Source organism: Sparus aurata, chromosome 11, assembly GCF_900880675.1.
Source record: "Sparus aurata chromosome 11, fSpaAur1.1, whole genome shotgun sequence".
Lineage (NCBI taxonomy): Eukaryota > Metazoa > Chordata > Actinopteri > Spariformes > Sparidae > Sparus > Sparus aurata.
The window spans coordinates 817,257-829,814 of NC_044197.1; the positions used below are offsets into that span (position 1 = coordinate 817,257).

At 44.4% G+C, this 12,558-nt stretch overlaps 1 protein-coding gene across 1 annotated transcript in view; it reads right to left on the reverse strand.

The window, feature by feature from the left end:
* patj (PATJ crumbs cell polarity complex component) overlaps positions 1–12,558 on the reverse strand; it is a 94,324-nt gene that overhangs the window by 54,818 nt on the left and 26,948 nt on the right. The window contains exons 19-20 of the mRNA XM_030433556.1: positions 7,338–7,547; positions 6,984–7,052 (exon numbers count right to left, since the gene is read on the reverse strand). Of these exons, the coding sequence (XP_030289416.1) occupies positions 6,984–7,052; positions 7,338–7,547 (279 nt within the window). The remainder of the gene's footprint in view (positions 1–6,983; positions 7,053–7,337; positions 7,548–12,558) is intronic.

The window sequence follows — 12,558 nt, forward strand, 5'->3', positions numbered from 1 at the left end:
CTCTAAGAACACAACCTGTTAATGAACCAGTGACCACAACATCACTTCTTCTGTCTCTGAGTAAAACATGGAGTGAAGGACGTAGAGAGGAAGTGACATCACATCAGGACTCGTGTGAGTGTCAGGTGTGAACAGGCGCTCGGAGGATCTGAGGTGAAATACTTTGAATGAAATATGAAAAGCATGAAGAGGATTACAGTGACGCTGAGCCAGAACAGAACTAAAGTCCCAAAGACATAAAGCCGGTTCTGTCCGTCCCTCGGCAGCCTGGTGGATCGGCGGTCTCGGTGTGTTTTGGACACCTGAGTGAGTGAAGAGTCAGTAAATCCATCAGAAGCTTCCTGCTGTCTGCCTCAGTGAAGAAACTAAAGTGTAAAACCGCAGCGCGCACTAAATCTAAAACTTGACTCACTTTGAACATTAGCCTTCATCTCTGAACACATAAAGGTTTTGTCCAACTCCCCAAAGAGCCTTCCTCAGCAGATACTGAGGGGATATCCTGTTCTTAACATTACGATGCAGACATTAGCCCGCGCGGGGAAATATTAATGACAACACTTAGGCTAATTTCCATCGACGAAGCCTCATCGTCAAGGACTCTGTTCCTCTTCTTTTAATTTGGGCCCGGGAAGCCGGCCCATCACGGCTGTATAATGGAGGTGAGGAGCAGACGGCGGCTGCAGCAGAGAGCTCATAACGCTAACAGGATGTTCTGCAGACTGATGTGTATTGGCCGTGACTGCCTGGCCTCATATTCATAAGATTTAAAGACGCTGTCATTTAATATCTCTGCCATTAGGCGATGAGGACAGTGGAGATGACGAGTCGAGGGTTCAGATACAGAGCGACGCAGCAGGCCGCGTGCTGCTACAGCCGCGGGTTTGAACCCTGAACTGTCTGCAGGACTGATGGATCACCTGAACACCTGAACACCTGATCAGAAACGCTGCATGGGTTTAATGCACACATGAAAGCTGGTTTAGTTTTCAGTGTGAACAGGATCTGAATCGTGTGATGGGACGTGTTCATCCACAGCTGGAGGTGATCTGACTCTGTGATCTCAGTCAGCTGTTAGTCACATCTGCAACTAACACTCAACTTATTGATTAACGTGTCCATCACTCTGTTTTTCTCATTTTGTTGATAGTCCACAGTGAAATGACTGAACGAGTCAGAACCTCGTCTGCTGTCGGACTGTGTGTGGATCTTTTACAGGAGCAGTTTATTAAATGTTGGTCTGACTGACGTGTTTACAGTCGACGTCAGCAGCAGATCTCATGATGTGATAACAGCACAGTTTACCTTTCAGTCACATCGTGGGACGTTTTATTTGAAAGAACATATTTTAAATTGTAATCAAAGACGTTTTATAATATGTGATTCTGCTTTTCATCTGTTTTAATCTGCAGTAGTCTCTCGTTATTCTAAGATTTCACAACAGAATGAATAAAAAAACTTTTTTATGTTTTAAAGCTGAAACATGTAAGAATTTGATAACACAAGAGTTTTATCTCAGAGATGTTTTGTCATGTTTTTCAGAGCAGTTAGCATGTGAGCAGCTAGCCTCAGCTGAGCTCCCAGTCTGGACAGCTAACTGCTGCTGGCTAGTTAGCACAGTTAGCCTTGCAGCTAGAGGTTACTATGATAATAAACTCTGCCTTATTTGTATTTGTTTTGGCTTTTAATTCAAAAGGTGGCAGGAGATGGCTTAAATACTGCAGGTTTCAGATCCTAAATGTAGCTGAATAAATAAAACAGAAAATATAAATAGTTTCATGTGTTTTATATGACTGTCAGGGCTGATAATAATATTTTATTTATTTATTATACTTGCTCGAACTTGAGCAGTTCTACAGATGATGAACATTATTTGTTTACGACTGAACATGTTGTTTTGTGTCCTGCCAACAAACTACATCAGATATGTTGATCAGCTTCAACCATCAGCTCGTTGGTTCAGCTGTTAACGGAGGATGTTTCTGATATCAGATCACAGTGAGTCATAATCAATACATGAAGGACTTGAACAGAGTAAAACAAAAACTAATGAGTGAGTGTGTTGTGAGCGAGGCCGGTCTGCTCGTCCTGTGTGAGCGGGTCGGCGCTGAGCTGGCTGCGGCTCTTTATCTGCACACAGCAGATCAGAATAATGTGATCGCAGCTGTAACTACAGCAGCAGCTCGTCTTCTACATGTGACCTCTAAAAGTTAACGAGCTGTGGATGTGTAACGGGGGTCTCTCTCTGGTCAGCAGGCTGGCGTGACAGAGAACGATCCGGCGGTGAAGTGACAGCGCCGACCCGGCTGTCTTTATGGAAACCCATCAGAGACCTGTGGGCTGTGAAAAACCCTCTTCAGCCAAATGGGCTGCATATAAAACAGGAAATAAAACAGCAGCGCAGAGGACGGCCGCAGCAGACAGCACGGGACGCAGGGAACACAGGAGACAGCAGCACACTGCACAAGCTACAGTACAGTACTCAGTACAGTACTCAGTAAAGTACACAGAGTACAGTACATAAGGTACAGTACAGAACACAGAGTACAGTACACAGTACAGTACAGAGTACAGTTCAGTACATAAGGTACAGTACACAGTACAGTACAGAGTACAGTACAGTACATAAGGTACAGTACAGAACACAGAGTAAAGTACATAAGGTACAGTACAGTACATAAGGTACAGTACAGTACATAAGGTACAGTACAGTACACAGTACAGTACAGAGTACAGTACATAAGGTACAGTACAGAACACAGAGTAAAGTACATAAGGTACAGTACAGTACATAAGGTACAGTACAGTACACAGTACAGTACAGAGTACAGTACATAAGGTACAGTACAGAACACAGAGTAAAGTACATAAGGTACAGTACAGTACATAAGGTACAGTACAGTACATAAGGTACAGTACTCAGTACAGAGTACAGTACATAGTATAATGCAGTACACAGAGTACAGTACATAAGGTACAGTACACAGTAAAGTACACAGAGTACAGTACACAGAGTACAGTACACAGTACAGTACTCAGTAGAGTCGAGGTGAGGAGGTTCCTCAGTCAGCTGAGTTTGTTGATGATTTTCTATCTGGTGTGTAAAAGTTTAAATCTTTGTTGTCGGCTCAACTCACGATTCTGATATTTCTCAATTCATCTTCATCTCTTTTGATAACATGAGATACAAAATATTTATCTTGTGAGTCTCACTGAGAAAATTAAAACAACTTTTGTATAAAGAAATCAGGAGTTCAGACTGTTGATGCTGACTGTGCAGACGGAGGCGTCTGTTCGGTCTCTCACCTGTTTGTGCACGTTGTCTGAAAGCTTCTAGTGCAGAGAGCAGATCAAGTATTAGCTCCTGTTTAATATCCTGTAAAATGTCTCCCACCTGTTTAACAATAAGGTGTGTCATGATTTTAATTCCAAATCAGAAAGAAAGTGAAATGAGCCAAACTTTCAATCACAGAATTTAAAGTCCAATCAGACGGTGACTTGAATCATGACACTGAAACCGTTACCTGAAATAAATGTGATCAAACAAAACAACTTTTGAAAAGCTGATTTATTATTTATTCCCTTAATTTCAAACCTGAAACCAACAAACTAGACTGAAAACATAAAATGAAGTCAGTCGAGTCTCAGCTCATTTATCATCGTCACAGATTCAATTACGTTGTTTGCACAAACTATGTTCACGAGATATTAGATCCACATCTTTAAATATAATAATCCACCAGATAATAACTTGTACGCACGTTAGTTCAACACGTATTATAATCTGTGTGCACAAGATACGACTTCAGTCTTCAGCCTCTACAAACAGCTGTGAGGTTTGTTTCCTGTCGTCTCATTAGAACAGCTGGAACACGTCCGTCCCTCTGCTCAGACAACACGCTGGTTCTGATTCACCAGGTTCTGAACTGTCCCGTCCTCTACAGTACTGCAGTAGTATTCACTGAGAGTACTGCAGTACCGAGCGTACCGGCGCTGGAGGACCGGAGTGTCCTCAGAGTACCCCCCAACCCGCTCCACCCCCCGACTCACTTAAGAGAGAGATGCTGCTGGTTGAGCTGATGGAGCACTTTATACCATCCAGCCATCGAGCTGAGTCAGCAGCTTCACAGAGACAGAGGGGAGGGAGAGGAGAGATTAAGGAGAGAGGGAGAGAGAAGGTGAAAGAGAGGAGAGAGGAGGAGATGAAAGAGGAGGGAGGAAGAGGAGGAGATGAAACAGGGAAGGAAGGAGGTGAAAGAGGAGAGAGCGATGAGGGGACACGAGAGAGACGACAGAGGTGAGGAGAGAAGAAACCAGAGAGGAGAGAAATCGTTGAATACAGAACGACGACACCACTTCCTGCAGATGATCCACTGATTTATGAGCAGCACGACGTCGGAGCCTTCGGCCCGTTTTGTCGGTTCTGTTAGCAGAGATCGCAAAAACAAGTTTCAGCCACGAGCTGAAGAGAAGCAGCTCAGAAACAAACGACCACGTGACCGTTTGAGGCAAAAAACTGCCGAAATCTGAATGTTGGAGTTTTCTTATCGCCTGAATTAAAATCGCTCCAGTTCTCATCGATCTGCACGAGACTGATTCCACTGTGACACATCGCTGCACCAACACCTGGCTCCATGGGTTTAACCCTGTGTGCCCCGCCGCGCTGCTGATCACTCATTTCTCCTTTAGTGTGTCTCAGTGTGTGTGTGTGTGTGTGTGTGTGTGTGTGTGTGTGTGTGTGTGGTGTGTGTGTGTGTGTGTGATGTGTGTGTGGTGTGTGTGTGATGTGTGTGTGTGTGTGTGTGTGTGTGTGATGTGTGTGTGGTGTGTGTGTGTGTGTGATGTGTGATGTGTGTGTGTGTGTGTGTGTGTGTGTGTGTGTGTGTGTGTGACGTGTGTGTGTGATGTGTGTGTGTGTGACGTGTGTGTGTCGTGTGTGTGTCGTGCTACCTGCAGCTCCAGGTGAGCACGTGTTGATGTCCTGTCACTCTCACAGCGCTTCACATTTCACCTTCTTCCTTTGTGACGTAGATTTTAGACGTCGGCTTCTGATCACTTTTTTTGCACATAGATTTTGTTAATTTATTAAATTGAGCTTTAAATCTAAGACGACATATGAATAATTTGACTTTTCCAACCTTGATTTTATTCTATTCGTCTGTAATTCAGGCTCACACGTGTTCGCAGGTATTGACCGTCGACCACTTCAGCTCCCTTTCTCTCAGCTGAACGTGAAAAGACTTTTCTCACCACCGGATGTTCTTGTTTTTGGATGATGCTACATTATTCCTCTCTTCACTTCTCCTGCACAGTTTTCCAGCATCAGAGCTGAACTGTGTAGAGTCGTCCACCCACAGTGACATCAGACAGAGTCTCCGAGCTCTTCTAGTTATCTGCTAAAATAACATTTATGTATTTTACTAAAGTCGTGCAGCCGTCACACACCAGAGAACAACGATCCGTGTGTGAACTGTTCTAAGTTCTGACTACACATCTGGCTGAGTCGAGCCAGGTAGAACTCAGCTCAGCCAATCAGAGCAGACACCCTCTCCGGTCTGAACCCAGTCTTATCAAACGGAGCCTGTAGAATCAGAACACAAGAGCTTCAGCGTCTGTAGCCGTGTGGTCCTGCTGACCACCATCCTGATCCATCCTCTCACATGTTCTTCTCTCCGTCTTCTTTGTCACCGTTTGGACCGAGCCCTCCCCGTGTTCTGGCTCCAGTGTGCAGTCGGTCTAATCAGTCATGAAGTGTGAAACAACGGCTGCAAGACTCAAGATCACATGACGGCATCACATGACTCCAGTTTCGGTCTGAATCTCCCTCAAACACCTTGTTTCACTTCTTCCAGTCCAGAACAGAGACGTACATTCATCTATGGTTTACTTAACACCAACACAGCGACAGATTCTCCTGCTCGACTCAGTATTACATCTCTGTAGTTACAACAAACAGAAGCAGCTGATCTGAGAGCTGTGATCAGGCTGACAGTGTTGGGTCGTCCTCCACCTGTTATCAGTCTTTGTATCTTCTTGTTTTACAGCCGTGTAAATCCACCCTGAGCTCTGCATCCGCTCCTGTCATGCTCCACATATTTATCTACATTTATTTATCCCTCCATTTATTTTTCTTATAGTCAAAAGCCTTCGGCAGCGCAGTTCATCTGATATCCAGACCAATAAAGCAAACTGAAGTGAAATGAGTTAAGAGGGAAGAGATAAAGAGAGAGAGAGGAGAGATTTAACTGTGGAAGATGAAGAGAGATGGAGAGAAGAGGCAGGAAGAGGACGGAGGGAGGGAGGGAGAGAATAATGTGGAAGAAATCTTAATGGTCCAATTAGTCTGGATTGAGTTGATTAACATCTGAGAGAGAGAGAGAGAGAACCACCGTCTCTGTCCCGTATGAATGTTAAACAATCTCTAATCACAAGTTTGTCTTAAAGGCTTTTATGATGTGCAGAGTGTTCGACACGTCTGTCGCCTCAGAACCACAGCGAGTCCGTCTGCTGGTGAAGACTGTGACACGCAGTCGACGGCCGCGAGAGAGCCGGGAAAGTATATTAGACTGAAATACTGATCCAGGGTCAGGAGTGAAGTACGTAGACCTGCACACACCTGTCTGTCACTGCTCAACTCGCCTCTCTAAAAACATGAATCGATGAGCTGCTGCTGAAACAGAGAGTCACCAGACGGCTGCAAGAACAACGTTCACCTGCAGCTCAGCAGCTGCAGACAAGATTTCATCTTTAAGGAGACGTGAAGATGGAAATAACATCTTTACATCCTCACGTCAGTTTGTGAAAGTTACTCAAAAAAAAAGAAACATTTTCTGGTCTTTGATGTTTTTCTTTTTTCTTCATTTTAAATCGGATTTTTTCAATTTTCTGACATTTTATTGAAAGAAAAAAAAAACAGACGACCAAGAGAACAATCTCTCTGTGTGTGTGTGTGTGTGTGTGTGTGTGTGTGTGTGTGTGTGTGTTACCTTTGGTACAGGTAGCTGTGTGTTGCTGAGGGACAGGTGGCTGCTGTCCTCCCTCCTCCTCTCCTCCACCTGCACCAACAGTTCAGATTGGAGGATTAAAGTTGATATTCTGACTCTTTGGCAGCAGAAAGTTCAGTTAGTTAATCTGAATATTATTATTTTATATTGGACACATTTAAAATGACATGTTGACGTCAATCTTTAACCTTATGGATCAGAACCGGCTCAGTGTTTGACTGTTTTATTATAAATCAACTAGTTTAAACTTCTGATGAACTGAACACATGAAGCTCCACTCAGACAAACAGAACCGTGCAGCGGCCCGTCTGAGTGCATCAGCAGCTGTGGACGTACCACCAGAGGTTTGCGGATGCCGAGGCGGACGGTTCCAGGCGGGACGGACTTTAGGACCTCCACGGCCTCGGACAGGGTCAGCGGGTCCACCTGAGTGTGGTTGACCGACACCAGCTGGTCTCCAGGAAGTAAACCGCCGTGACGCTCTGCAGCACCGCCGGGAACCAGAGAACGGATCACCATCACACAGCGACCGGGGTCCAACGGGTCCTGAACACAGACAGCAAAGAACATGAAATGAATCACGTTCAAAGGTTCTGACCCGGTTCAGTATTCATCCAGCGTCTGAGAGCATCTTGTTCTCATTATAAGTTACTGCTCGTCATGGTTTAATATGTGGAGTCGCTTCACTTTATGTTCTACATTTGTGTTAAACTGAATCTTCTCATCTCGTTTGTTCTGTGTTATGAAAATGTTCTGGTTCTGTTTGTACCGACACCAGACAGACTCACAGTCACTCAGAGGAAAATAATCAGGTGAAAAAGAATTAAGAAGAAAATGTAGATGTCATCTAAACACACAAACCACAGCGTGCTTCACATTATAACAACAACAATAAATTATAAAATAATAAATAAATAAATAAATTTAAATTAAATTATTATTGTTGTTATATATATATATATATATATATATATATATATATATATATATATATATATATATATATATATATATAAATAAATATTTGATCGATTATGATTCAGATATTTGTTTCCTTATTTTTAATAAGCTTGAAAACTTGATATAAATCTAGTAATTATACATTTTTCCTCCTTGTTTTTTCAGATCAAATCAAAAGATGTAACTGAACAAATCTCTCAGTTCCGCAAAACACTTTCAGAACCAGACAGGCGAAGACCTGATGAGGACTGGGTCCACCAGAAACCCTTCAGAGAAGAACCTGGACCGAACACCGACTGCATCTGAGACATCGACCACGTCTGAGTGTGTAAGTTTCTCTCCTCTGAAGGATCTTTAGTATCACAGACACACAGAGAGAGAGACATTTTTCATCTCCGCGGTCGGACTGAATGTGTCTGTCAGTGCAGCAGCAGAGAGACAGGTAGGGGGAGACAGAGACCAGAGAAATGATGGAAAATCCATCCACACAAACACACAAACAACAACAACACAACAACACAAAAACACACAGAGGAGGTCGACTCTAAATCAACAATCAGAGAAGAGAAGTGAGGACAGACGACTGAGGAGGACAGAAGGAGACACAAGATCAGTGTGGACGGACGCTCACAGATTGATGACATTAGAACAACAGGAGGAGGAGCAGGAGGAGCAGGAGGAGGAGGAGGGGGAGGAGGAGGAAGAGGAGCAGGAGGAGGAGGAGGAGGAGGAGGGGGAGGAGGAGGAAGAGGAGCAGGAGGAGGAGGAGGGGGAGGAGGAGGAAGAGGAGGAGGAGGAGGAGGAGGAGGAGGAGAACGTGTAGCTCAGAGCTGATGGACGTGACACCATCTTTAATCCATGATGTCACAACACCTTCATCTGAAATCTGATCCGTCTGCGTCTTCGTCATGTCTAACTGTTGGAGGTTGTGTTTGCTGCGAGGATGTTCACACGTCTTTACACCATCAGTCATCCTGACAGCTGCTGCGTGTACCATCATCACTGAGTACGGGTCAGAACCCTCCTCTGTACGTCAGGACGCAGCTGAAGGGTCCAAACGGTTCGTAGGATTCGTAAGAGAGATTCAATCCTCAGAGTACAAATATCATCACAGCTGCACCGTTCAAGCTTTAGACGACAACTCAAGAATATAAAGAGCTTCGCAGTAAAACAGGGATCACAAACTTTATTATATATCATTATATAATTATTATTATCATTACTTATCAAGATGAAGTCATCTGAGCGCGAGTTCGACCGCATGTCAGGGCGTAAATAAAGTTCTGTTCATCTGATGTTTCTCTGTTCTGAATCAAGTCTCCAGAACTGTTCTGTGGACACTCACCTGACTTTATACTACTTACTTTAGTTACTTTGCAGATTACATGCTGCCTCTGATTTACTCGAGTACTCTTCATATGGGAGACTTTCACTTTCACCAAAGTCATATTTTAACTATCACCTTTACTTTTACTCAAGTTTGACGTCTGGTCTCTTTTCACTACAGTGAAGATGAACACAATGTAGATTATTCCGTTTATAAAGTTTGTATAAAACAAGCTCCAATATGAGAATCTAACATCTTTAAGTTTAGTATTTTTATTGAATCCTGATCTTCACAGTTTGTTTCTGACGTGCTGATCATGATGTGAAACAGAAACAACTTCTGTTTCTTCAGTCAGTCTGTCAGCTGCTTTTCATTTCAACTTCACTCAGAAAACTCCATTTAAGCTGGCTGAATACAGAAAAGTTCATCTTCACGTTCATTTTATTCTTTACTTTATTTTCTTTTTGCAGATTGTCGTCAACATTTACTTGACTTACTGATTACAAGAGTTTCAACCGACCGCTGTCTCCATCTTACATATTATTAATTAAACCTCCTGAGACATCACGAGGAGTTCAGAGACCCGTAACACTCGGTACTGTCCAGTTCAGAATCAATTAAAGTCGCACTGAGGACACGGATATAAGTTTGTATGAATGTTCGTCTCTCACTCAGCTGGTTTTGTGGTAAGTTTAGTTTAGAACAAGTCTGGAGGTAATTCATTTCCTCTGAGTGCATCTATGAACGCAGCAGCACAACTTCATCCGACTCACAATGTAAACAGATAAACTCCACAAACATCTGCAGCTCGTTCTGCTCCGTCTGTTTAACCAGAGCAACCAGGAGGACGACCCGGTCCGGTCAGAATCAGAACCCCTCAGAGATTCATATACCATCTATAAAACCTCTCCTGGTTGGAGCGGATGTACATTTTGTGAATTCCCCTGTGTTGAACCCTGGGCATCGCCCGCGCTGCTGAACGAGCGGCTGTGCCAAGTTTCAGGCTGCCAGAACAAAGCGGCGCCGTATTTTTAGACTGAACAACATGGCTACAGGTGGTGAGGAGTCAGAACTCAAGTCCTCCACTCCTACAAGATCCTCCGGAAAAAGAAAGGCCTCAGCTGTCAAGAAGTGGAGATCTCAGAAACGTAGGAGAAAGTGTGAGGGGGAAAAATAAAGAAATTAAAAATGTACTTTGCCAAAAGTAGTGAGATGTTTCCACGGTCGGCTTTCACACGCAGAGAGATGAGGAGGATTTTTATTTTGGATCTGTAGGTTGAGTGTCGACAGAGTTTTAAGACCTTTATGATGTCAGTTCAAATCAAACTCGAGATGATTTTAAGACTGAAATAGTGTTTTTGAACTTTAGACTTCTTATTTTAAACTCCAGACCTCTGCAGCTCGCTGAGGTTTGATTATATCAACAAAACCTTTTTTCTTTTTCTCATAATGAACATACACTTTCAAGCCAAGAGTACATCAACACTTCAGTCTGTAACTTTGGTCTCCGTCTGTTTTTCATGGCTCAAGTTTCAGTGAAAGTTGAATCTCAATGCTCCTGCGTACCATCAAATCTGCACAACACTGTTCCTTTAACTTTCAGTCGAAGCAGCAACATAAAGTCATCGTTTTTACAGTTTGGTGTCAAAGAACTTGATCTGATCCGACAGCTGTGGACAGTCCAAAGTTACAGCGATGGTCCAAAGATACAGCGACCGTCCAAAGTTACAGCGATGGTCCAAAGATACAGCGACCGTCCAAAGTTACAGCGATGGTCCAAAGATACAGCGACCGTCCAAAGTTACAGCGACCGTCCAAAGATACAGCGACCGTCCAAAGATACAGCGACCATCCAGAGTTACAGCGACCGTCCAGAGTTACAGTGACTGTCCAAAGTTACAGCGACCGTCCAAAGTTACAGCGACCGTCCAAAGATACAGCGACAGTCCTAAAAAACAGCGACCGTCCAAAGTTACAGCGACCATCCAGAGTTACAGCGACCGTCCAAAGTTACAGCGACCGTCCAAAGATACAGCGACCGTCCAAAGATACAGCGACCGTCCAAAGTTACAGCGACCGTCCAAAGATACAGCGACCGTCCAAAGATACAGTGACGGTCCAAAGTTACAGCGACCGTCCAAAGATACAGCGACCGTCCAAAGATACAGCGACGGTCCAAAGATACAGCGACGGTCCAAAGTTACAGCGACCGTCCAGAGTTACAGCGACGGTCCAAAGTTACAGCGACCGTCCAAAGATACAGCGACCGTCCAAAGATACAGCGACCGTCCAAAGATACAGCGACCGTCCAGAGTTACAGCGACGGTCCAAAGTTACAGCGACGGTCCAAAGATACAGCGACCGTCCAAAGATACAGCGACCGTCCAAAGTTACAGCGACCGTCCAAAGTTACAGCGACCGTCCAAAGATACAGCGACAGTCCTAAAAAACAGCGACCGTCCAAAGTTACAGCGACCATCCAGAGTTACAGCGACCGTCCAAAGTTACAGCGACCGTCCAAAGATACAGCGACCGTCCAAAGATACAGCGACCGTCCAAAGATACAGCGACCGTCCAAAGTTACAGCGACCGTCCAAAGATACAGCGACCGTCCAAAGATACAGCGACCGTCCAAAGATACAGCGACCGTCCAAAGTTACAGCGACCGTCCAAAGATACAGCGACCGTCCAAAGATACAGTGACGGTCCAAAGTTACAGCGACCGTCCAAAGATACAGCGACCGTCCAAAGATACAGCGACGGTCCAAAGATACAGCGACGGTCCAAAGTTACAGCGACCGTCCAGAGTTACAGCGACGGTCCAAAGTTACAGCGACGGTCCAAAGATACAGCGACCGTCCAAAGATACAGCGACCGTCCAAAGATACAGCGACCGTCCAGAGTTACAGCGACGGTCCAAATTTACAGCGACCGTCCAAAGTTACAGCGACCGTCCAAAGATACAGCGACCGTCCAAAGTTACAGTGGCTCATTGAGTTAAAGGTCGGAGGACAAGCAGCTCTTGTTCAGTTCAACTCTTTGAGCGACTGGTCAGAAAGACTGAAGTGAAAAAGTTCTGAGGCATTTTAATGTGGAAATGTGACTTTTTACATATGAAATCCAGAGTTTGTTTACAGACTAGCTCTTTGTTGCTGCCTCTCCATCAGTGGAAACGAGAGTTTCATTTCCGTGAGTCCATCTGACTGCTGGTTTGACTCATTTCACGCCAACTCACCCGGAGTTCAGAACTTGTTCCACTTCCACTTCCTG